The following is a 26967-nucleotide window of genomic DNA, read 5'->3' as shown; positions in this document are numbered from 1 at the left end:
AGCTCTGTGACTGAGTGCCCTGCTGTCATTACATGTTGCTGGAAAAGCTGTTTGGGATCCCAGCCTTGCTTAAAGGGCTGCGGTTTGGTGAGAAGGGCTTGAGCATTTTGGGTAAGTGCTTAAGTGGAAGCATCTGGGCTTGGCTGTGCCAAAGGAGGTCGGTGGTGAAGCAGGAACATGTGATGGGACTTAGGCTGGGCCTTCAATGGAAGGACCAGAAAGCAAAAGGAATTTTTTCAGTGAGTTTGGTAGAGCATAAATGTTCTAAAGGCTCTTCTGGATCTCACCTGACAGGGAGTGGCTACGAATGCCCGGTGCATACAACTCACTAACCTGGTATAGTGGGAAAAAGATGCCAGGCAGGAAATACTGCATTTGTCCCCTGCCACCACCCGACACTGCCAGCCTGCACCTTGGTTTAGCGCCCTTTCCACAAATCCCATGGACCTTGACCCTCGCTGGCTTCAGCTGCTTAACTGACTGACTAATCAGAACAGCCTGATCTGGGATGTTTAGGGGGGAATGAGAAGCCTTGTGAGTGCAAGACATTTTTGATTCTGTTAAGGTTTAAACATTAGTGATTAGGAATTATGGACGCCATGATTAGGTGGGGACCAGTTAAGTGTGCTTGTTCACCTTCAATGGCATTCTTTTATTTTCTCCTCTTCAGCTTCTCTTAGGCTACATAAGCTTCTATTCATTGACAAAAGAAATCAAAGCTCCACCTCTTCCCCTTTTTTAGACTCAGATATTCAGTAACTCTGATAGCAACTTTCTCAGCAGCTTGGTTCCTCTGTCCTGCTATGACTCCTTTGGCATGACAGGATATCTTGCCACGTCTGGCTCCTCTGTCCTGAGGGAAAGTTAACACTCGTGGCCTTGTCCTTCCTCGGGATACAAAATCAGTGTCTCTGGGCTCTGCCATTACTCTGAGGGGCTGTCTTCTCAGGCCGGGTGTGCTGCTCCTCCTCTTCACTGTCAGACCTTATCCTGTGGGGTCTTATCCTATATAGGTCTTGCCAGTGCAGCTTGTGGCCCCTGGAAGAAGGTGATGATGACTTGGCCCGCCACCCTTGGAAGGCCTTGCCAGTGTAGACCAGTGATTTCTTTACTCCATTTTCTCCCTTTTGCAATAAGAGCTGAACTCTGGGGTCAGAGACATAACCTTGCCTATGAGGGGCGTATCACTTAGACACAAGTGCCCTACAGAGGTCTGTCATGGGGGTGGCGAGGGGAACTGAGTCAGGAGAAGTCAATTTCATCTAGGGGATGGGAGAGATCTTTGGAGAGGATGATGCTGGAGTTGGGCCTTGAAAGAGGAATGGGAATTAAGCTGGTGAAATGAGGGGCTTCAGCTAAAATGTTACACATTGAGGAAGCCCCAGATTCAAAAGTAGAGTGGTGATGGTAGCTTGGCTGTTGCTCAGGGCAGGAGCCAGCTATGGCAGAGAGAATGATGACTCCAGTGATTGTGAACTACAACCCAGGCGTGAATCCCACAATGTGTGTATTTTCTTTTTTTCTTTTAATTTTAAATTTTAAATATGTGGGGTACAATTCAGGGTTAGGTATACAAATGTTCATTATGCAGGTATCCTTGCTAATAAGGTGTGCCCCCTACCCTTCCTGGCAGTTTCCCACTACTGCCAGTCCTGCAGCCGCCCTCCCCTGGCAGATTCCCACTACTGCCAATCCCTTTCTTATAGTATTACGATAGTTGTTCAAGGTCTGCCTATGAGGGAGAACATGTGATAATCGGTTCTTTGTTTCTGTGATAGATCACCTAGTATTATAGCCTCTAAGTCTATCCAAGTTGCTGCGAAGTTCATAATTTTGTCCAGTGGTGTTAAGGAACTTATCAGGAACACAGCTCACGAAGGGAAGAACTTGGATCTGAGTGCAGGTCTGACTACAGATCTCACGCTTTTATCTACTCCATGGGTCCTTAGCTTCCTCTCCAGGTCCCCAGGCATCCCTTTGTTGCCTGGATGATAGGAAGCTGGCGAGGCCATGTGAAAGTGCTGGGGAACCTTAGTGAGATTTGTGAAATAAATACACTTATCCTCCTGGCAGCAATGTGGAAGATGAGTGGAGGATATAGGGGTGAAGCCAGAGGCAGAAAAACTGGTTAGGATGCCAGTGTACTCATTCTGATGGGAGATGATTATGGCAGGGAGGGTGAAGGTGCGGGGACAGATCTGAGATTGAATGAAGAAGGAGACTTTACTGGATGAAACCTGGTGACTGATTCGATGTGGGTGAGAACAGGGAAGACTCTGGGATGACTCCCAAGTTTCTGGTTTGGTGACCATGGTGGCATCACTGAGGTGGAAATGGGGAGCAGATGGGGCCTACCCAGTAAGAGAATATATATAGAGAGGTGGGTGTCAGGAGTGGGAGGGGTTAAGGGTGGGGGAGCAAAAGCTGCCACCCCTATGATCCCGCCCACCCCCAGCCCCTATGATCTTCTAGGCTTTAGTTTTCCATTGACAGTGCATCAATTTATTTTATCAATAAATCTGTAAGCATTTCTCCACTGCTTACAGAATAGAAGATTCCACAGGAACTCAAACACATGGCAGGGTTGCCAGGGAGATGTCTGCACAACTGCTCTCATCCGTTTCCTGCAGGACAGAAAAGATGAGAAGATCCCATTGGGTGGGTGGGATGTAGCACAGTTTCCTAAAAGAGTTGGCTTGACAGGAAGACAGGAGTTAAGCAGGGACAGCTGGTGGCATGGGCATAAAAGGTGCACCGGTTAGCTAACAATTAGAAACAGTCCACCAATGATGAGGTATTTGGTTGGGATGGGGCAGATATCTACCAAGAGGTATGTATGGTAGAAGTTAAAGTTGCAATCAAGTAGACTGAGTCTGTATGATTAAAGGCCATGCATTCTACCCTATGGCTGGTGGTGAACCTCTGGGACCTTTTAAAGAGAAGGGTCCTATGCAGGGCAGTGTTTGCACTCCATCAGTACTTCAACTTTGATCTGTTTCAGAATCACCTGAACTGCTCAGTCAGTTTTAAAGGTCAGGCCCTCTTCTACTTAAAGGAGACTGGGACTCTTGCTTGATTAGCTCTCCAGGTGATTCTGACCAACACCAGAGCGAGGACTGCTGAAATAGATGAATTTTCATTGCAAAGTGAATGGTGAGGGCTGCTTGGAGGAGGGCCACAGGAAGCTGTTGCAGTCATTGAGGGTGAGGTAATGCAGGGGCAGGTGAGGCTGTGGGAGCAGATGAGATCACCACTTATATGAGTTTGGAGAGAAGGCGTGCTCTGGTCTTACTCAGCAGCGTTTGGCATGCCCACTGCACCAACCTTTATCCTGGGTTTCTGGGCACCACTCGCACTTCTCCTGGCTGTTCCTTCTCAGTTTCCTGTGTCAGTCCCTTCTCTCCCTGATGGCTGCATGTTGGAGTGTTCCAGAGAGTTCTGGGGCCTCTTCTATTTTTATCTACACCACTTCTTAAGTCACTTCATGTAATTGCTTTAAATACCATCTTCATGCAGATGACTCCCAAATTGGTATCTCCAATTCAGATTTCTCTCTAAACATGACTGCTATCTCCAAATGACTACTTAGCATATCTTCCTAAGTGTCTGTACTCATTTTTTTTTCTGAGTTAGGGTCTCACTTTGTTGCCCAGGCTAGAGTAGAGTGGTATGCAGCCTTGACCTTCTGGTTTAAGACAATCACTGCAGCCTTGACCTCCTGAGTAGCTGGGACTACAGGCATGCACCACTGTGTCCGGCTAATTTTTTGATTTTTTTTTTTTGTAGAGACAAGGTCTCACTATGTTGCCTAGGCTAATCTTGAACTTCTGGGCTAAAGCAGTCCTCCCACCTCTAACTCCCAGAGTGCTGCATATAGTCATCGTAAGCTGAAAATTTCCAAAACCTCTCTCTGATTTCACCCCCAGACACTCCATGTTGTTACTCCTGCAGCCTTCTTCATTCCTCCAGTTCAGGGCAAAAACTTTACAGGCCTATTTGACTCCTCTCTCTCATGCCTGTTCTAATCTTTCAGTAAATCTTACTGGCTTTACCTTTAATGTGTATTAGGAATTAGAACATCTATCACAAGTGTTATGGTCCAAGTCACCTTTATCTATTTTGCGATTTTCCAGTATTCACTTCTGTGCCCCTTGCAGTCTGTTTTCCAAACAGCAGCCAGAGTAATCTAAAGCTAAGTCAGATCATGTCATCCCTACCCATAAAACCCTCCAAAGGGGTTCCTGTCTCAGGAAAGTGGAAGAACTGGAAGGAGAAGGGTGTGCATCCTTGAGCAAGCTGCCTAATCTGTTTTCTCATCTGTAATGGAGGGAAGGGGAGAATAATTCCTCATTGGTGTCTGAGGATTAAGTGTGATAATGTTGGATAAACCCTTAGCAAGTAGCTAACAGTTACCTGCCCAATATATGGTGACTAAAGAGGAGACAGAAGCACACATTAATTGAATCCTGGCACTGTGCCTGGCACACCATAGATATTATCTCTTTTCATCTTTTTGATTGTTTTAATTTTAATCACTATGTAGTCACACAATTTCGAGTCAAATAATTATCCATAATTTGTTAAAACATCATCTCACCGCCTACCCACCCCATTGTTCTTCCTCAGATACAGCTACTTAGAATTCTTCTAGTACTGCATTTTCATCTGTATCTCTTTTTAAAAAATACTTGTGGCGGGGCTTGGTGGCTCAGCTGTAATCCCAGCACTTTGGGAAGCCATGGCAAGTGGATTGCCTGAGCCCATGGGTTCGAGACCAGCCCGGGCAACTTGGCAAGACCTCATCTCTACAATAAATAAAAAATTAGCCGGGCTTGGTAGTGCTTGCCTGTAGTTCTGGCTACTTGGAGGTGGAAGGATCACTGGAGGCCAGCAGATCAACGCTGGGGTGGCTGTGTGCATGCTACTATACTCTAGCCTGGCGACAGAGTGAGACTCTAACTTAAAAAAAAAAATGCTTGCTCTGTTACTTTTATATTTTTTTTTTCTGGTTGTCATTGTGTAGTGACTTATGAGTTGCCACTCGATAAGATGGGATTTATCTTTCCAGTTCTGTCCTGTCACCCACAAGCACTTTCCATCCTCTGTCATTCTGTCAAAGCATTTTTGGTAAGATCAGTGTACAGTGTTTCCTTGTAAGGACTATGATTCTTTTACCTTTCGGTTTCCATGGAGTTCTTTTGTCATTTGCTTGGTTTTCTATTTTCTTATCATTGAATTAAACAAATTCTTCACTAATTATATAAATCTCTTCAGATGTTCAGATGCATCTGACATTCTGTCAATTTCATATTACTGATGAAATTCCTCCCAGAGCCTCTGGACCGGCTGCCCTTGTGGGATCGCTGCACAGCTGTTAACCTGGCACCCCCCTTCTGCCTCCTATTGCATTCTCCATATCCTTGTCAGCCTATATCTTTAAAAGCAAATTCCTCTATTGTTATTTTAGTGAGCAGCTAAGTTAGATGTTTAGGTATGATCCACTATGTTTATCATATATATATATATATTTTTTTTTTTTTGAGTCTTAGTCTCACTCTGTAGCCCAGACTGGAGTACAGTGGCATGCCTATGGCCACCGCAACCTTGATTTGCTGGGCTCAGGTGATCCCTCCACCTCAGCCTTACAAGTAGCTGGAACTACAGGCACACACCACCACGCATGGCTAATTTTTTGATTTATTGTAGAGACGAAGTCTTGCCAAGTTGTCCAGGCTGGACTCAAACCCGTGGGCTCAGGCAGTCCTTTCACCTCCACCTTTCAAAATGTTGGGATTACAGGCATGAGCCACTGCGCTGGCTATTTTTTTTTTAAATGCTGTAAATGGCTTCTTGCTCCACTATACTACAGAGGTAAGTTTCTTATAGTCTTTTAAGAGGTTATCTCTCAAGCTTAGTTATCGCAAAAGGTATTTCTTTTCTTTCGTTTGTTTATTTTTTTGAGTCAAGGTCTCACTCTGTTGCCCATGCTGCAGTACTGTGGCATGATCATGGCTCACTGCAGCCTCAAACTCCTGGGCTCGGGTGATCCTTTTGCCTCAGCCTCACAGTAGCTGGGACTAAAGGCTTGTGTCATAATACCCAGCTAATTTTTTATTTTTTGTAGAGACGAGGTCTCGCTATGTTGCCCAGGTTGGTCTTGAACTCCTAGGCTTAAGAAATCCTCTCACCTCAGCATCCCAAAGTGCTGGAATTACAGCTGTGAGCCACCAGAACCCAGCCACAAGATATTTCTTAAAATGATCATTTAAGAGCAGATGTGCTTATGGGAAGCCCATAAAGTAATGGGGGAAAGACTTTGGTTTCTTGTGGTATGGTGATATTTTTTTATTGCCTGTTCACTATTCGGGGACAGGAAAGATTGGAGATGAACCAAGTTCTGTGGTGGTGGTGGTCGGGGGTTCTTAGCTGAGAGCTCCTTTCTCAGGCCTTGCCTTCTAGGCAGGCACGTCAGCCTCTGTCCTGAGGCAGCTGTTGAGGAGTCAGGTCCCAGCTGTAGGCTCAGCTGTTTCCAAGGCTCAGGAGACCCTGGAGGAGCAGGTGGTAGGGGAGGCTCCCAGGTCTGTTCCTAATTCATTCCAGCATCCAGGGCTGTGTGATCTTGCTCCAAGCAGCGATTGCGACTCTATTTCTGTTGAGAGAAGGGTAGTTTAGAAAATGGAATGGAAGCTTGCAGTTCAGTGTGGGTGGGATAAGTTAAGGTTTACTTGCCCAGACGTACCTTAATCAGTGGTTCCTGCCTACTTCTGATTCTCCTCTGCTGAACATGAAGGCAGTTAATATAGTATCTAAATCACTGTTTACCTCAGAACATACTAGATGATAGATGGCCAACTGTGACTCACTCACTAAATTTTAGAAAACATACAGATCTTTCTCCCTCATCAACTTCAAGATGCCAAACTGGCCTTTGTATGGTGCAGCTCACAGGGTTGTAACATCTGTCATCATGCATTGTCATTCTAAAATTGCTGTTCCTTCCTCATTTGGCTGCTTTTACAGCTAAGGGGGTCATTTTCTTCCTGAAAATGTTAAAGCCCTGTAATTAGCAGGAACCCCAGCCCCAGACACTGCCACAGATAGGAGGATGACAGCACCCACAGAGGCTTGTGAGTGAAGGATGGATGAATAACGGATGGGCCTTACTCTTCTGTTCTTAAACAATGTATCCTGCCTTATCTTTGTGGCTGGAATGAGACAGTCTCTCAACATCAGAGAATGTGGCTGGAATGAGACAATCTCTCAACATCAGAAACCTGCCTGCTCATCAGGGTCAAATGCAGAGCTATGTTAAAAGTGTCCAGAGAGAATGAAGCAGGTTTTGTCCAATATAACAACTGTTACTATGTTGAACACGATAAGAGCAATGTCCTTCTCTGTGCCGACTCCTTTTTCTCTTGGCTGGTTGGGTACACCTCATGAGAGTCCCCATGGACACTATTCATTCTTCTGTTGTCCATTCTGTGTCAGGCTCTTGAGTTGCTGCTGTAGCTTCCCTCTCACTGGTAGGCAAAATAATTTAGGATGTGCTCTCCACCATCTTCTTCGACATCACTCTGACTTTTCACTTGTCCCTTTGGACTTTTGCCTGGATTCTGGCCCTCCTTCCTAGCCTTCTTGGATTATTGCCTCTTCCGGATGCTGTCTGGTCTCTTCACTGTACTCCTCTCCAGGAGGCCTCCTGGCATGTTGTTTCTGGAGCTTCGTGGGCTTCAACTCCATATCCCTGATGAGCCCAAACTCCCCAGGGAATTGCTGTGACCCTGTGGAAGGAACAGATGTGAAAGACACTGAACATCCATGTCATCAGAGGTCACGTTTGCCTCTGGGATCTGTGATGTACAGTGGGTCCCCCTTTACCCACAGTTTCGCTTTCCTTGGTTTCAATCACTTGAGGTACTTTACGATATTTTGAGAGACAGAGACTACATTCTCATATACTTATTACAATGTATTATTACAATTGTTCTATTTTATTATTCATTGTTGTTGATCTTTTACTGTGTCTAATTTATAAATTAAACTTCATCAGGTCTGTATGTACAGGAACAAACATAGCACTGTATATGGTAGGGTTCAGTACTGTCCATGGTTTCAGGCTTCCCCTGGGGAGCTTGGAACATATGACCTGAGGATAAGTGGGGGACTGTGATAAAAAATACATCTCTATCACCAAAATAAAACCCCAAATTTGGGACATAGAAGACATAAAGATAATACAAAAAAATCAATGAAACCAAAAGCTGGTTCTTTGAAAAGCTAAACAAGATTGATGTTCCCCTAGCTAGACTGACCAAGAAAAGGAGAGAAAAAAAATACAGATAAACACAATCAGAAATGCAAAAGTTGAAGTCACAAATGACCCCGAAGATTCTCAGAGACTACTGTGTACACTTATATGGATACAAACTTGAAAACCTAAAGGAAATGGAGGGCTTTTTGACATCACACAACCTCCCCAAGTTGAAACAAGAAGAAATTGAGACACTAAATAGACCAATAACAATCCAGGAACTTGACTATGTCATAAGAAAACTACTACACACACACACACACACATACACACACACACACACACACACATACACACACACACACCCACACACAAAAGCCCCGGACCAGATGGCTTTCCAGCAGAATTCTACAAAACATACAAGGAGGAACTGATACCAATCCTACTGAAAGTATTCCAGGCAATCAAGAAAGATGGCACTCTCCCCAAATCATTTTACGAAGCTAACATCACATTGATACCCAAAACAGGTAAAGACTTAACAAAGAGAAACACAGGCCAATATTCTTGATGAACTTAGATGCTAAAATTTTCAAGATGCTAGCAACACTTCTCAAAAATTATCCACTATGACCATATAGGCTTCCTCCCTGGGATGCGGGGGCTGGTTCAACATTCATAAGACCATAAATGTAAGTAAACACATCATCAGATGTAAAAACAAAAACCACATGATTCTATCATTGGACACAGAAAAAGCTTTTGATAAAATCCAGCACCCCTTCTTGATTAAAAATCCTCAAACATCTATGCATAGATGGAACATAACTCAAAATAGTAAGAGCCATCTACAAGAAACCCACAGCCAGCATACTGCTAAACAGAGAGAAATTGGAACAATTTCGCCAGAAATCCGGAACACAACAAGGCTGCCCACTTTCACCCCTCCTGTTCAACATAGTTTTGGAAGTCCTAGTAGAGCAATCAGATAAGAGAAGGAGATAAGGGTTATCCAAATAGTAAAAGAGGAAGGTAAGTTATCCCTCTTTGCAGACGACATGATTCTATACCTCAAAAACCCAAGAGAATCTGTCAAAAACCTTCTTGCACTGATAAAAGACTTTGGCAAAGTCTCAGGGTATAAAATCAATGTACAAAAGACAGTCACATTTCTATACACCAACAATAAACAAACAGAAACCCAAATAAAAAGCACAATTCCATTCACAATAGGCAGGAAAATATCAAATACCTTGGCATCTTCCCAACCAGAGACGTGAAAGACCTTTACAATGAAAACTGCAAAACACAGTTCAAAGAAGTCAAAGATGACACAAACAAATAGAAAGATATACCACGCTCATGGATTGGAAGAAGAATCAACATTGTTAAGATGTCCTTCCTACCCAAGGTAGTCTACAGATTTAATGCAATACCCATTAAATTACCAGCAGCATTCTGCTCAGAACTGGAAATGACAATACAGGAATTCATATGGAAATATAAATGACCACGAATAGCCAAAACAATCCTCAGGAAAAAAAAAAAAAAGGCAGGAGGCCTCATGCTCCAGATTTTAAGTTTTATTTAAAGTTATAATGATCAAAACAGCCTGATATTACAAGAACAGGCATATAGACCAGTGGAACAGGATAGAGATTCCAGAAGCAAAACCTCAATTTCTCAACCAACTCATCTTTGACAAAGCCTCCGCCACCAACCACTGGGGAGAGGAGAACCTATTCAGTAAATGGTGCTAGGAAAACTATCTGACCATATGCAGAAGATTAAAACAAGATCCCTACCTATCACCATTCACAAAAATAAACTCTAAATGGATCAAAGACTTAAATGTAAAACCTCGAACCATAAGAACCTTAGAAAATGCAGGAGACACCCTTATGAAAGTTGGAACTGGCAACCAATTTCTGCTCAAAACCCCAAGTGCCCATGCCATAAGAGATAAGAAAGGCAAGTGGGACCTCATCAAACTGACAAGTTTCTGCAAAACCAAAGAAACCATCAAGAGAGCAGGGAGACAGCCCACAAACTGGGAAAAAATATTTGCCAACTGTATGTCCAACAAAGGCCTAAAATCTAGGATCTACAAGGAACTCAAATGTACCGAAAAAAAAAACAGCCCCATTACAAGGTGGGCAAAAGATATGAATAGACAGTTCTCAGAAGAAGACATACAAGCACCAACAGATACATTAAAAAATGCTCAGCTTCACTAGTCATCAAAGAAATGCAAGTTAAAACTATACTGAGATACCACATAACTCTAGTCAGGATGGCTATCATCAATAACTCAAAAAACAACGGAGGCTGGAGAGGATGCAGCAAAAAGGGAACATTTCTACACTGTTGGTGGGAGTGTAAACCAGCCTCTGTGGAAAACAGTGTAGCGATTCCTAAAAGATCTAAAAATCAACCTTCCATATGATCCCACAATCCCCTTGCTGTGTATATACCCAGAAGAACTCAAATCACTCTAAAAAAGATACCTGCACACATTTGTTTATTGCAGTATTGTTCACAGTAGCAAGAGCGTGAAACCAACCATGCTGCTCATTAAAAGAGGACTGGATAAAAAAATGTGGTACATATACGCCATGGAATATTATGCAGCCATAAAGAAGAACAAAATCATGAACTTCACAGCAACTTGGATGGACTTAGAGTCTATAATACTAAGTGATCTTTCACAGAAACAAAGAACTGAGTATCACATGTTCTCACTCATAAGTGGACCTTGAACAATTATCTATAAGGAAAGGATTGGCAGTGGCAGGAAACTGCCGGGAGCAGGGCAGGGAAGTGGGATTGGCCGTAGTGGGAATCTGCCTGGGGAAAGAGGGGCACACCTCACCAACAAGGGTACCTGCATAATGAACATTTGTATACCTAACCCTGAATTGTACCCCACATCTTTAAAATAAAATAAAAAATATATTTTATATATATCTCCTTCCCAGTTCCTAGCACAGACGAGGATCAGCTTTTGTTATTCATAATAAGCCCTATAAACTCAACCTTACCTGAGTTTATGTTGATGAGGAGAGCCCTGGAGGATGGTCTGGTTACTTGAGGAACCACCCATATAAGTAGAGGGTTAGAACTTTTCAGCCTCACTCCCAAACCTCTACCCTCCTACCTCTGGGGAGAGAGAGGCTGAAGACTGAGGTCAGTCACCAATGATTGAATCAGTCATACCTCTGTAATGGAACTTCCATGAAGGGATTTGGAGAACTTCAGGGCTGGTGAGCACATGGACATGCTGGGGGCGTGGCGCCCCTGGAGAAGCTGGGGAATCTCCATGAATCCCTCATGCCTAGTACCTAGCTCTACATCTCTTCCATTTGACTGCTACCGAGTTGTCAGAAACTACACATCAACTGCTAGGATTCTTAGGAAAGTGCATTGTATGATGAGTTTGAAGGGTTTTGTGGTCTCGTATATATGTGAACCTCTCTGTAATTTTTCCTTTGTCTTTTTTTTGAGATGGGTTCTTGCTCTGTTTTCCAGACTGGAGTGCAGTGGCATAATAGCTCACTGCAGCCTCAAACTTTTGGGCTCAAGCAGTCCTCCCACCTAAGGCTCCCAAGTGACTGGGACTACAGTTGTGCACCACTATGCCTGGCTAATTTTTATTTTTTTGTAGCTACGAGGTCTCACTGTGTTGCCCAGGCTGACTTCAAGCAATTCTCCCAACTCGGCCCCCCAAAGTGCTGGGATTACAGATGTCCTGTATTTGAATTTTCAGGATGAGGAAGAGGAGAACAAGTAGGCGAAAGGAGTCATAGCTTCTGATGCTAGTCATGCATTGTGAATAGGTACACCTTTGACTCATGTTTCACTTCAGGCCAGCTCCCACGGGTCCACCCAGCTTGCTGTTTGCCAAGTACAAACTCACCAGTGGGCAAAGGGCTTACAGGTATTCTTTTATGGCCCTTCTGTTGCAAGGGGACACAGCCTGGACCCTCTGGGCTTAATACTCTCTAATTTCCTCCTCCTTCGACCCAGATACTAAGGCCCCAAATGAGGCCAGTCATAGTTCATTAGTGTGTCCAGGCTGCTTAAGATGAGATCTTCCTTTTAAAAATCTCCTTTGTTAAAGAAGGACAAAATTAAGAACTTCGCAGTAACTTGGATAGAGTTAGAGTCTATAATACTCAGTGATCTATCACAGGAACAAAGAACTATCAACAAGGGTACCTGCATGATCAATGTTTATATACCTAACCCTGAATTGTACCCTACACCTTTATAATAAAAATTAAAAAAAAAAAAGAGACAAAGAACTGAGTGCCACCTGTTTTCACTCATAAGCAGACCCTTATACTATAAAAAAGGGATTGGCAATAGAGGGAAACTGCCAAGGGAGGTGGGGGGGGCACTTCATCAATAAGTGTACCTGATCTCAAACCAGGCAAAGTGGGGGTCAAAGAGAGGCCCAAGCTTTACCTGTACAGTGACCATTTGTATATCTAATCCTGAATTGTACCCCACATCCTTAGAATTAAAAAAAAAAAAGATACTAAAAAAAAAAATCTCCTTTGTGTTTACAGTTGAGGCCACTGATTTGTTAGGCACTGGCATCCAGACCCCTGAGGTAGTAGGTGTGATTTCCAAGCTCCTCTCATTAATTTCCCTTGTCCCACTTATGTGAATTCCATGGAAGGTTTTGACTCATCTTGAGCAGCTGGATGCTCCTGTACAGTCTCGTTAACCATTTTGACTTTTGCCAAGTAAATCTTGCCCCTACATGCTTCCTTGCCTGTTGTACACCACCCCCTCTGCCTGGAACAGCACCTCCTCCTCCTGAGAAAGCTCCTACTTGTCCTTCAAGACCCAAGGAAACTCCATAATTTTCTCTATCAGCACACCTCATACTGTGTCATAATTATTTGTTCGTACTTCAGTCTTCACTAGGCCGTGTGGTCCTTGAGGGCAGAAACTAGGCCTGGTGTATTAATATCCCCCCAGGACCCAGCACAATGTCGGCTGCGTGGGTCCAACCATTTATTCACAGTGTTTATGCATAGACTTCCTTGTGCCAGGCACTCTGCTAGGCATAGGGGAACCTAGGGCTGAACAAGGCAGACAGAGACCTTCCCCCTGCCTCTGGAAAAAGTGACCAGTGAGCAAGGAAATAATCATGGACAAGATACTTTGGAAGTGCTGTGCTTCAAAATGACTGCTGTGTGGAGGATGTGTGGGGGAAGGCCTCTCTGAGAAGATGCCTTGGAGATGAAGGATGAGAATAAATCTGCCATGCAGAGAACTAGGGAGAGAGCTCAGGGCAGGGGGCTGGTAGGTGTAAACTTGCAGGGGAGGAAAAGGTCTCAGGGTGTTTGGGGAACAAATGGGAGACCAATGTTGCTGAAGCATGAGGAGCCATGGGAGGGAAAGGTGAGCATGGCCTGGCTAGGTCCTGAGTGCCTCTTCCAAAAGCCACAGTGAGGAGTTTGAAATTTTTCCCTAAGAGCAGTGGGAAGTTTTTGGAGGAATTATTTCCAACTTTTCTTTTTTTTTTGAGTCAGAGTTTCACTCTGTCCCCCAGGCTGGAGTGCAGTGGCACACTCACGGCTACCCCAGGGTCGACCTGCCGGGCTCAGGCGATCCTTCTGCCTCAGCCTTCCAAGTAGCCAGACCTATAGGCATGTACTACCATACCTGACTAATTTTTGATTTATTGTAGAGATGAGGTCTCGCTAAGTTGCCCAGGCTGTTTTCAACTCGTGGACTCAGGCAATCCTCTCACCTCGGCCCCCCAAAGTGCTGGGATTACTGGTTTGAGCCACCGTGCCTGGCCTATTTCCAACTTTTAATGTCCAGGTGGAAATCTGATTATCACCGTCCTTCTGCTACCTCCCCTTTTTCTGCTACCTCTTTTATCCCCACCCAAGCTGGCTTCCATTTAGACCCTGAGATTGCCACTCCATGTTTGCTCTGTGGCAGTCTGGGCTGTTCTTCTCACGCTGGAGCAGCTCTGCTCCTGTTGTTGCTTTGTCTGGCCTCCAGCAGGGCCCTGAGTGCCAGTGAGGTTTCCTGACCTCTATGAGCTTCCATTCTCATTCCCCCTAATCTAACTCACAGTGGGTCTCTGTGGCTCTCAGTCCCCCAGGCTGGACATCTGCTTCTGGAACCTGTGAATCGCCCCCCCCCACCCCCACCCTGCCGCAAACATAGTTGCTTAGCTTCCTTTGCCATTCTTACTTACCTTCTCCAAATGAACCAGCCTCTTGAGATTATTTAGGTTCTCCCTCCCTGAGCCTATTCTATTTTTGTTTAATGTCTCATCTGAGGTCTGGCATGGTGGCTCACACCTGTAAACCAAGTACTTTGAGAGACTGAGGCAGGAGAATTGCTTGAGCCCAGGAGTTCAAGACCAGCCTGGACATCATAAAGAGATTTCATCTCTACAAAAATTAGCCAGGCATAGGGGTGCACGCCTGTAGTCCCAGCTACTTGGGAGGCTGAGGAAGAAGGATCACTTGAGCCTAGGAGGTTGAGGCTGCAGTGAGCTGGGATCCCATCACTGTACTCCAGCCTAGGTGACAGAGTGAAACCATGTCTCAAAAAAAAAAAATAGTAATAATAAAACATTAGAAATAAGCCTCATCTGGGCTGTTTTGACAAAAATATTTCTTGAGGTTATCTCATTTTTTTTAAAAATAGCCAATATATACTGAATACTTTCTATGTGCAAGGAATGTACTGAACACTCTCCATGAAATCCTAATTACCATAAATCATGACATCAATCCTATAAGTTAGATGCCATAATCTCCATTTTATGATAAGGAAACTGAGGCTTAGAGATGACATAGTACATGGCAGAGCTGGGTCTGAACTCAGGTGACTCTAGAGCCAGTGAATTTAATTGGTACTGCCTTGGACAGTCTACTGTGGTTCTTTATGATCTTGAAATCCTTCCCCATACCATCCCTAAAGCTACTTCTGTATGACGCCTACTTTCTTGTCTTTACTCCAAAGGTCTCACTTCACAAGGAAAATTAGCAGGGACTCTCAGAACCATCTATTTCCTGATCTGTGCTGTGCTTGGGCATGGGAGCCATGCCTCTGTTCACAGCACATCCATCAGGCACATGTGTAGGTTTTGCTGAGTGAGGAAAAAAGCAGGGACTCCTGCTCCCAGTTTACAGACATAAGCTAAGTTTCTTCTTAGGATTTTAAGTGCTGTTGTTACCCAGGGAGGGTTGGCGAGCAAGAAAATGAGAGGAGGCCAGGCATGGTGGCTCATGCCTGTAATACCAGCACTTTGAGAGGCCAAGGTGGGAGAATCGCTTGAGACTAGGAGCTCAAGACCTACTTGGACAACATAGTGAAACCCCATCTCTATTTAAAAAAGACTTTTTTTTAGCCGGGCTCGGTGGCTCAGCCTGTAATCCCGCGCCTTTGGGAGGCTGAGGTGAGTGAATTGCCTGAGCCCGCGGGTTCGAGACCCGCCTGGGTAGCGAGACCTCATCTCTACAATAAATCAAAAAAATCAGCTGGGCGTGGTGGCGCATGCCTGTAATTCCGGCTACTCGGAAGGCTGAGGCGGAAGGATCGCCGGAGCCCAGCAGGCCGAGGCTGTGGTGGCCGGGAGCGGCCACTGCACTCCAGTCTGGGCGACAGAGTGAGACTCCAACTCAAAAAAAAAAAAAAAAAAAAAAAAAAAAAAAGACTTTTTTTTTCTGTTTAAAGAAAAACTAGAAAAGGCTGCAGGAAGACAGTTTAATCTATAGACTTTTCTAAGAGGCAGAGATGTCCAGAAAGGGAAGCTGCTATCCTGGAGTATTGGAGGAGGTTGGGCAGTTCCCTTTTGCTATAAATGGGGTCATTAGAGGGTAGTTCAGCATTAGAGGAGTGGCTGGACTCTCCTAATGTTTATCCTTGGAGATTCTTCAACCATGAGAGGATGAGATTCTAAACCCTGAATGGTGCTGGGTAGAATGGCTCGAAGATGGTCAGTTACAGTGTTGCCGGGAAAGTGCTCTCTCTGCATCATCATGCCCGTGGACTTCCTAGGAAGAGTACACTGGCCCAGTTGGAGGAGTAGAAGTAGCAGTTGAGGCCTTTCAGCCTGGATTGCACCTGCCCAAGGAAAGCATTGCATGGGACTGTTGTTGTGGCGAGGTATAACAATCTCTGTCTTGCTGCTACAGGTGACTCTGGAGCGCTTTGGTGACTTTCCATTACAGAAGTGAATGGGACCATGTGCTAAAGATTTGTGGAAAAAGAGCACTTGTGCCAGGAAGGAAAGGCCATGGGAATGCAGAAACTACACGTCTGCTACTAGGATTCTTATGAAAGTGCATTGTGTGATGATGACCGAATTAAAGGGTTCTGCGGTCTTGTGTGCATATGTGGAACTCTCTGTAATGTTTCCTTTGTTCTGTATTTGAACTTTCAGTAAGAAGAGGAGGAGAATAAGCAGGCAAGCGAGCCATGGCTTCTGAGGCGAGCCATGTGCTGGAAGCAGCTCTAGAGCAAATGGACGGGATCATTGCAGGTACGCTCAGGGAGTCCCCACGACAGAGGCCTTGCACTCCACATTTCAGAAAGTGTTCTGTCTCATTTTAATGTTTTACTGGAGTAGAGAGAAGCCTCCTGTTAGACTCACTCTTGTTAGACTTATTGTTGTATGTGTCATCTCTCTTCTTTTTCTCGTTTTTGTAAAGCACAAGCTTGTAGAACTCTGTGATGATCAGGAGTGACAGTTTAGTTCTCTGTTGAGACAGTATGAAGTACCATATGCATGTAGACAGCTGTCTCAGTTTGGCTCCTGACTGAGAGGTAGTTGGGGTTCGGTGATGTTGATTCTATTGTAACATCTTCAGAGTACAACATGGCTTACTGTAACTGAGCTGAAACTCGAAACCTAGCAGACTTTGCCACCTATAGGCAAAGTGAGTCAACTCACTTCAGCTTGTCTCCAGTGTGCTTCAGAGATGGGAGGCAGGTTTGTACTGATTCACTTCATAATTAGAATGTTCTTCATACCATATTGTTTTTTATTCATTTCAACTGTTGAGTTTTAATGTTTGCATTAGCCAGGAGTGGACTTCTTCTGAAAGATCCGGCAAAACTGTAGTTAATTGGAAAGTGAGCTATTCTGATTCACTTCTTTGTGGAGACAACCAGAAGTCCCTTTTGGTTATAACAAACCTGTCACTGGAAATCTTTCTAAAAGGCTTCTGGTTTTCTTTCCTTGTCTGATATGATTCAGTGGCCTTATTTGTGGATTGGGTGTGCTTCTTTGGGACTTTTCTCCTCATAGCGTAAGCTATGGCTGGAGGACCTGGGGGAGGAAGGCACTGGGCTGCATGTGGCTAGATCATAGAAAGTGCACAGGGTATGTGACAGTGCCCCTTTTCAGGTATTTACTTTTCTTTCCAATTGTAGAGATACAGCTGAGTCACAGCGTTCTGGGTATTTGAGCTTGGGAGTGGGAGAGGTTGCTTTTCCTGCAGCTTCTTCAACATTATTAGTGGCACTGTAATGGATTCTAGCTATCATCTGTCATGTTCTTAATTTTCTGGCGAACAGAGGACCTTTGGGAGGCCATGCCTAATGTCCTGCTTTTCGGGGACTCCATAGATTGGGATGTCTTGTTCTATGTTAGGGGCTCTGATGCCTTATTGAGAAGAAACAGTCAAGAGAGTGGATTTCTTTTTTTTTTTTTTGAGTCGGAGTCTCACTCTGTCTCCCAGACTGAAGTGCAGTGGCTGCTCCTGGCCACCGCAGCCTCGACCTGCTGGGCTCCGGCAATCCTTCCGCCTCAGCCTTCCGAGTAGCCAGAATTACAGGCGCGCGCTTCCACGCCCAGCTAATTTTTTGATTTATTGTAGAGATGAGGTCTCACCAGCCCCGGCGGGTCTCGAACCCGCGGGCTCAGGCAATCCACTCACCTCAGCCTCCCAAAGGCGCGGGATTACAGGCTGAGCCACCGACCCCGGCTGAGAGTGGATTTCTTAGCAATCCTTTCAGACAGCCTGATCTGGAAGCTCCCAGGGGCTCACATGCATTGTGATAAAAGCCTTAGAGACAGGTCCTCAGAATGGCTGAGATGATCAGCACTTCTGATCTTCCAGCCAAGGAACAGGGAGAAGATTCTGAGCAAGCTCCTGACAGAGGTCTTGGAAGGTTGTGGATGGATGAGTAAAAATACTATCTTTTCTCTGTTGTATTGTCTTTGTTCCTTTGTCAAAGATCATTTGACTATATTTATATGGGTCTATTTCTGAGCTCCCTATCTGTTCCATTGATCTATTTGTCTAATCTATCTTTGGCCAATACCATACTGTATTGATCACTATAGCTTTATTGTAAGTCTTGAAGTTGAGTGGTGTCAGTCCTCCAATTTTGTTCTTCTCCTTCAATTTTGTATTGACTAGCTTGAGTCTTTTGCCTCTTCTTATAAACTTGAAAAGCAGTTTTTCAATGTTCATAAAAATTTCCTGGAATTTTGATTGGGATTGCATTGAATCTATTTAGATCATGTTGGGAAGAACTGACATCTTGGCAATATTGAGCCTTTGAGGGATGTATGAGACACCTTCTAAAGAAGGCAGTCTTATGTGGAATCAGTGTCTCTTTCTGCCTCCTAACTTCTCCACACAGTCATTCCTAAAATGACAGAGACTCTGACAAAATTTCTTTTGTCTCTGAGAGATTATGTGACTGGATCCTCAAGACCTTTCCTTGGCCCAGGGTCTGCAGTTGAGAATTTGGGATGGAAGTGGAGGAAGGAGCCCTGTGTGGAACCCAGAAGATGTATTCTTCTAACCTTCGGATACAATGTACTTCAATTTCCTTAGTCTTCCATCCTGGAAGTTTCTATCTAGAAGGGCTCCCTGGGCTTCTCTGTCTGGAGCAGGTGTGGGAATTTTGTAGAGAGAAAGTCAAAGACATTCCAAGGCATTCTTTGCAGATTGGTATAGAGAAATACTGATAGTCAGATCACTTGCATGATCTGTGCCTCAGTTTCTTCATATTTGAAATGGGAACAATAATAATACCCACCTTAAAGGGTCATCTGTGTTAACACATGTAAGGTGCTTAGAACAGCACTTGGCACATAACAAGCACTAAAAATGTTCACTCTAAATAAATTAATGAGAGACAAAATATCTTTACCATGGTGAATTTTTTCTAGGGACACAGGAGAGTTCTCATTTATTGAAGTCCTTGTTTCACCCAGCTCAGTTTTGTGGTTTTTATATGTATATTCACTGTTAGAGTTGTCTGGGGTCTGAAAGATTGTCTCCCGATTGGTCTCTGCTTCTATGCTTAGTTCTGGGTAAATTGTCTTCCACAAAGCAGCAGAGCAAGACTTAAAATATGAATTAAGTCATATCACTCCTCTCTCCAAAACTCTTTGATGGCTTCTTACCTCCAGAGAAAGTATAAAGTCCTCACTGTAGCCATCAAGGTTGTAATGTGATCTGGCCTTTGCTGCCCTTGTGACTGCATCTCTTTCCCATCCCCCAGCTTATCTCATTTTCACCACGTTCACTGGGTGTCTCAGGCCTTTGTGCTGGCCATCCCTCCTCCTGGAAAGCTCCCCTTCAGTCCGGATCTGTGCTGAAATGTTACCATATTAGAAGGCCTTCCTTGACCGTATCTAACATAGCATCCCCACGTCACTGTCTGGTCTCATATCCTGGTCATACTTCTTTATAGCACTTGTCATTGTCTGACCTATTACATTCATATTTGTCTCTGTTTATTTTCTGCTTCCTGCAGCAGAATGTACATTCCATGAGGCAGAGGCTCTGCTGCTGTATCTCCAGTGCCTCGACTGGTCTGTGACACATATAGGCATTTAATAAATAGTTTGTCACATGTATATTTTATTTACTTCTGTAACTAGGATCTCCTTTTCATTGGCTAAGAGGCAGTTATTGGTATTTAGTATATATCCTCAATCTGGCTGTATACTGAACTTCATCTATTTTTTCTCTTTTTGTACCTTTGGCTGATTCTTTTGGAATAATAAATTACTATTTTTTTTTTGAATACTCAGTAGTTGGAATGTCCTGTGAACCATCCTTTTAGTAGTAATTGACTTATGTAGACATTTGACAGGAGCTATTTGACAGATAATTCAACACTGAGGTTATTAGAGTGTCTCAAGGGCATATATTCTATGCTATTCTTGATGAAAAGAATGATCATTATTGAATGCCTTTGTTCAAGACACTTTCTCTCAAGATTGTTAATGCCATTCTTATTTTCAAGATGACTAGGCCAAACTGGGCCAAAGAGTTTAGGAACTTTTGTCGTTATTAATGTGGACTATTTAGTTAGACTATAGGGGTTTGAATCCCAGCTCACCTACTTACTATTGGCAGTGGGATCTTTGGACAAATTGCTTAATTTTTCTGAGCCTCAGTTTCCGTATAGATAAAATAGTGGTAATAATACTATTATTGTGAGAGTTGAATTAATGCAAATAAGACACTTAGAAAGTACTCAGTTGATATGTTATTATTTGTCCTGTTGATTTTGGTGTGCATATCACTATTTTTACCACCCAAGATCACAGTGCTGAGATTTGAGTCCAGGGCCATCTGAGTCTCTTCAGGCTCCCTTTGTTCCTGAGTTGGTTTTATGTTGATGTGTGGGGCTGTCTATAGGAGAAAAAGTTAACTCAGGGGAGGATACCTTCCTGCTCTTGCTCACAATCCCTCAGGCAGGGAGGCTTTGTTCTATCTCTCTTACACATTATTCCTTCCAAGCAAGGGTTTCTTTGCCTAAAGGATGGCACAGCTAAAATAAACTTTGAAAAATGGTACCACATGATGCTACCACTGATCCTGCAGAAATGATATTTTTGTGTAAACATTTAAATTTTCCACTCTTATATTCTCTTATTAATTTGAGATTAAATGATGTCAAGCAGTGCCACCACCACCACTAAAACACAACTGCTTTTGCATCTGTTAATGTACTCAAACTATTAGCCAAAGGCTGTATTCTCTCACTTCTTGAAAATGCCATTACCACTTATTTCAATGGAAGAAATTTGTAAGGGCTTCCTGTACTCCCCAATTAGAAACCAGGTCTACAAAACAACACAGATTCCTACTAAAATGGATGCAATGTATTCAATAATGATCATTAATAATCCAAACACTATATAACAACGAATTTTCCCTTATTAATTACTGTACAGTATGTTAGGTTACTGTTTACTTTTCAAAATTCTTCAAGATTGTGCTTTAGGCATGTAAGATCAGTATTTATGTAAGTAATTCTTTAGTACAAAAAAGTGTTGGCCCCTTCCTTCATCCATGAAATCAATGCAGAAGATTTAATACTCTTGTTAAAAAAAAAAAAAATTAGACCAGGAATACTCTGAGAGGACATCCTAGTGTACCAGTGGCAAATACTCCCCTCCAGAGCTACAATGTGATGACCCTCATCTCAGGGTTGCCAGTAGCTTGGGAAGTGTGAGAGATAGAAATTGGTTCTTGTAAGTACAAAAAGAAATGCCTTGTAAGCAGAAGTAGGACTGTTAAATGAAATTCCTTATAAAGTTGAATTCTTGAGATCTGAACGGGTAAATCCCCAGTGTGACTGTACTTGATTGGGATCCCAAAATTTTATATTAGAGAATTAGGAAGAGGTGACTGTTAAGTCCTCAAGACTCATGTCAGTAATAATTTGTTTCTAATATAAAAGATCATAGTTATAGTTTTCAGTAGGATGTTAGCCTGTGATTTTGTCTTCTTCCTGATTAGTCCCTGCGATTCTGCCTGCAAATAACACTATAATTGAATTACACTGTTGACAGTTGAAATTGAACTATGTATTGTAATTACATCCCTCTGGATGGCCCAGAGCAACTGCCACAAGTGCTAATTTTGCATAGGACTTAATTTGTAGACTCACAGTTTCAGTGGTTACTCTGTCAGGTCACTTCTGGCACAGGACCAGACAGCCGTGTTGTCAGAACACAAAGGGCCACTTATTCCCCTTTGCTGTGCAGGAGGTTACTCATACAGTTATCTACAAGCTGTACTCATTGAGGAGGAATAGTTAAAAGGAGTCTGTTTTATAACATTAAAGAGGTTGCTGGGCCTTTCTGCCAACTCTGATTAGTGTCTGGGTTTGTAAAAAGAAAAAAGATTGTGTGGGGACAGAGAAAGTTCTGATCAAGACCAAAGTTCTTCACCTTGGCTTGTGAATGATGTCAGCTGTGGTGTTAAAGACTAATGGTGAAAAAAAGGAAAAAAAAAAAAGATTGATGATGACCCATGCTCTGAACAGTTCTTAATTGATCTTGTCCAATACTTCTCTGAGGTTGATCAGCATATCGCAGTCATCAGTAACAGAGTAGTAGGACCTGAACTTGCCTATTTCCTATAGCTAGTTGGAAGAGCCCTGCTATGACTTTAACTTAGAAGAAAGTCAGGGTGGAGGTTTAGGGATGTGTAAGAGTTGAGCTGTCAAAGACTGCCCTTTGTGTAAAAAGGTTAAAAGGGTTCACGGGGGCATCAGCTGTTCAACGGCCATCATTCCGCATTTCCCATGATAGTAAACCACACTTCCCACTCCTTTACAAGAGTGTGCCTTGTCTTCTATTCTCTGAAAGAGTTTGGGTAAGAATAGAATTATTTCATTCTTAAATATTTGCTGACTGGGCACAGTGGCTCACACCTGTAATCCCAGCACTGTGGGAGGCGGAGGCGAGATGTTTGTCTGAGCCCACAGGCTTGAGACTAGCCTGGGCAACATGGCAAAACTTCATCTTTACAGTAAATCAAAAAAATTAGCTGGGCATGGTGGTGCACACCTATAGTTCCAGCTACTTGGAAGGCTGAGGTGGAAGGGTCGCCTGAGCCCAGTAGCCTGAGGCTGTGGTGGTCGTGAGCATGCCACTACACTCTAGCCTGGGTGACAGAGTTGAGACTCTGACTTAAATAAATAAATAAAATACACACACACACACACACACACACACACACACACACACACACACACACACAGATACACATATGCATGCTATAGTTGTAGATATAGAAACTGACTTTTTTTTTTTTTTTGAGTTGGAGTCTCACTCTGTTGCTCAGACTGGAGTGCAGTGGCCACTCCTGGCCACCGCAGCCTCGCCTGCCGGGCTCCGGCAATACTTCCACCTCAGCCTTCTAAGTAGCTGGAACTACAGGCGAGCGCTACCATGCCTTGCTAATTTTTTGATTTACTGTAGAGATGAGGTCTCGCCAAGTTGCCCAGGTGGGTCTCGAACCCACGGGCTCAGGCAATCTGCTCACCTTGGCATCCCAAAGCACGGGATTATAGGCTAAGCCACCGAGCCCAGCCAGAAACTGACCTTCAAAACCTTGTGGACCTACTGTGTTCTTGTTGAAGAATTTTCTTTTTAAATGGTTTTAGACAGTCAGATTTTAATGTCTTTATAACTGAGTCTTGGCAAGTTTTATTTTTCTAGAAATTTTGCAGTTTTACTGAGGCTTTCATTTTGTTAGCATAAAGGTAGCCATTATATTTTATTTAAAATAGTTAATTAGATTAGAACTATTATTTATTTTCACATTTCTTGTTAATTTTATTTCTTTTTTTAACTTTTAATTTTTTTATTTTAAAGATGTGGAGTACAATTCAGGGTTAGGTATACAAATGTTCATCATGCAGGTACCCTTGTTGATGAGGTGTGCCCCCTCCCGGCAGTGTCCTGCTACTGCCAATCCTTTTCTTACAGTATTATGATAATTGTCAAGGTCCGTTTATGAATGAGAACATGTGATACTCAGTTCTTTGCTTCTGTGAAAGATCCCTCAGTATTGTAGACTCTTTAAGTCGATCCAGTTTGCTGTGAAGTTCATGATTTTGCTCTTCTTTATGGCTGCATAATATTCCATCGTGTATATGTACCACATTTTTTAAAATCCAGTCCTCTTTTGATGGGTGGCACAGTTGGTTCTATGTTCTTGCTACTTTGAACAATGCTGCGATAAACATATGTATGTAGGTGTCTATTTTATAGAGTCATTTGAGTTCTTCCGGGCATATTACCAGTAGGGGGATTGTGGGGTCATATGGAAGGTTGATTTTTAGATCTTTTAGGAATCACCACACTGTTTTCCACAGAGGTTGTACTAGTTTATACTCCCACCAGCAGTGTAGAAGTATTCCCATTTCGCCGCATCCTCTCCAGTGTCTGTTGTTTTCTGAGTTATTGATGATACCCATCCTGACTGGAGTTAGGTGGTATCTCAGGGTAATTTTAATTTACATTTCTTTAATGACCAGTACAGATGACATTTTTTCATGTATCTGTTGACTGCTCGTGCGTCTTCTTTTGGGAACTGTCTATTCATATCTTTTGCCCACTTTGTAATGGGGCTGTTTGTTTTTTTCTTTTCGGCACATTTGAGTTCCTTGTAGATCCTAGATGTTAGGCCTTTGTCAGACATACAGTTGGCAAATATTTTTTCCCAGTCTATGGACTGTCTCCCCGCTCTCTTGATGGTTTCTTTGGCTTTGTAGAAGCTTGTCAGTTTGATGAGGTCCTACTTGTCTGTCATATCTGTTATGACATGGGCACTTGGGATTTTGATGAGGAATTGGTTGCCAGTTCCAATTTCCATATGGGTGTCTACTGCATTTTCTAAGGTTCTTATAGTTTGAGGTTTTACATTTAGGTCTTTGATCCATTTAGAGTTGATTTTTGTGAATGGTGATAGGTAGAGATCTTGTTTCAATCTTCTGCATATGGTCAGCCAGTTTTCCCAGAACCATTTACTGAATAGATTCTCCTCTCCCCAGTGTTTGGTGGTGGAGGCTTTGTCAAAGATGAGTTGGTTGAGAAATTGAGGTTTTGCTTCTGGAATCTCTATCCTGTTCCATTGGTCTATATGCCTGTTCTTGTACCAATCCCAGGCTGTTTTGATTATTGTAGCTTTATAATAGAGTTTAAAGTCTGGGAGTGTTTTACCTCCTGCTTTGTTTGTTTTTGTTTTTTTTTTTTTTGCTGAGGATTGTTTTGGCAATTCATGGTCATTTATGTTTCCATATGAATTCCTGTATTGTCATTTTCATTTCTGAGAAGAATGCTGCTGGTAATTTAATGGATATTGCAATAAATCTGTAGATTGCCTTGGGTAGGATGGACATCTTAGCAATGTTGTTTCTTCCGATCCATGAACATTGAATATTTTTTCCATTTGTTTGTGTCATCTTTGACTTCTTTGAGCATCATTCTGTAGTTTTCATTATAAAGGTCTTTCACATCTCTGGTTGGGAAGATGCCACGGTATTTGATTTTTTTTCTGCCTATTGTGAATGGAATTGTGCTTTTTATTTGGGTTTCTGTTTGTTTATTGTTGGTGTATAGAAATGCTACTGTCTTTTGCACAATGATGTTATACCCAGAGACTTTGCCAAAGTCTTTCATCAGTACAAGAAGGTTTTTGACAGATTCTCTTGGGTTTTTGAGGTATAGAATCATGTCATCTGCAAAGAGGGATAACTTGACTTCCTCTTTTACTATTTGGGTACCCCTGATTTCCTTCTTTTGTCTGATTGCTCTACCTAGGACTTCCAAAACTATGTAGAACAGGAGGGGTGAGAGTGATCAGCCTTGTCTTGTTCCGGTTTTCAGGGGAAATGACTCCAATTTGTGTTTGTTTAGCAGTATTCTGGCTGTGAGTTTCTCATAGATGGTTCCTACTATTTTGAGGTATGTTCCATCTATGCCTAGATGTTTGAGGATTTTTATCAAGAAAGGGTGCTGGATTTTATCAAAACCTTTTTCCATGTCTAATGATATAATCATGTGGTGTTTTTTTCTTTTTTTTTTTTTTTTTACATCTGTTGATGTATTTAATTGTGTTTATGGTCTTAGGAATGTTGAACCAGCCCTGCATCCCTGGGATGAAGCCTACTTTTTTGTGGTGGATGATTTTTGAGATGTGTTATTGAATCCAATTTGCATGGATCTTGTTCAGAATTTTAGCATCTGTATTCATCAAGGATATTGGCCTGTAGTTCTCTTTGTTTGTTGGATCTTTACCTGGTTTGAGTATCAATGTGATGTTAACTTCATAAAATGATTTGGGAAGAGTTCCATCGTTCTCGATTGCCTGGAATACTTTCATTAGGATTGGTTTCAAGCACTACTTACTTCTTAAATGTTTGATAGAATTAACTTGTAAAATCATTTGGCCTAGTGTTTTCACTGTGGAAAAAATTTTACACTATGATTCAATTTCTTTATAAGACTATTCAAATAACTTTTTATTTGTTATAATTTTATTCACTGATTTCTCTTTGTGGCTGGTTTTAGCAGTTTCACCAACGTACCTACTCCACTATGTGGGATTCTTGGTTTATCTTTTTGAACTCTTTATGTAATTTAGAGTCATAATTTTGTTGTATGTTTCTTATAAGTCTCTTTACAACATTAAAGAACTGGGTTTGTTTTATTCCATTGTTCAAATTTTTTAGCTTACACAGGTGAGTTTAGTGTATTTGTAATTATTATAATTACTGACATATATGTGTGTGTGCTTATTTCTCCATTTTATGTTATTTTCTTTTTAATTTTTTGTTTGTTTCTTTTTTCCTTGCTGGCTTCTTTTGCATTGATCATCAAGTTGTTGTTTTTAAATATCTTTTAAGAAGTTAATGTCTGTTTCTGTCCTTTTACTGCCTATTCTTTATTTCTTAGCAAGCAT

At 42.6% G+C, this 26967-nt stretch overlaps 1 protein-coding gene across 2 annotated transcripts in view; it reads left to right on the top strand.

Annotated features, from left to right (window-relative positions):
- The window catches only part of PPFIBP2 (PPFIA binding protein 2), a 157708-nt gene that overhangs the window by 21001 nt on the left and 109740 nt on the right, over positions 1 to 26967 (top strand). For both annotated transcript variants that reach the window (XM_021717324.1, XM_008067521.2), the window contains exon 2: positions 16677 to 16775. In XM_021717324.1, the coding sequence (XP_021572999.1) occupies positions 16712 to 16775 (64 nt within the window). In that variant the 5' untranslated portion in view covers positions 16677 to 16711. The remainder of the gene's footprint in view (positions 1 to 16676; positions 16776 to 26967) is intronic.

This window comes from Carlito syrichta, unplaced genomic scaffold (assembly GCF_000164805.1).
Source record: "Carlito syrichta isolate Samal-C Ts95f unplaced genomic scaffold, Tarsius_syrichta-2.0.1 Scaffold309682, whole genome shotgun sequence".
NCBI lineage: Eukaryota > Metazoa > Chordata > Mammalia > Primates > Tarsiidae > Carlito > Carlito syrichta.
The sequence above is the reverse complement of the archived record's forward strand: the minus strand, read 5'-3'. Positions and strand labels throughout refer to the sequence as shown.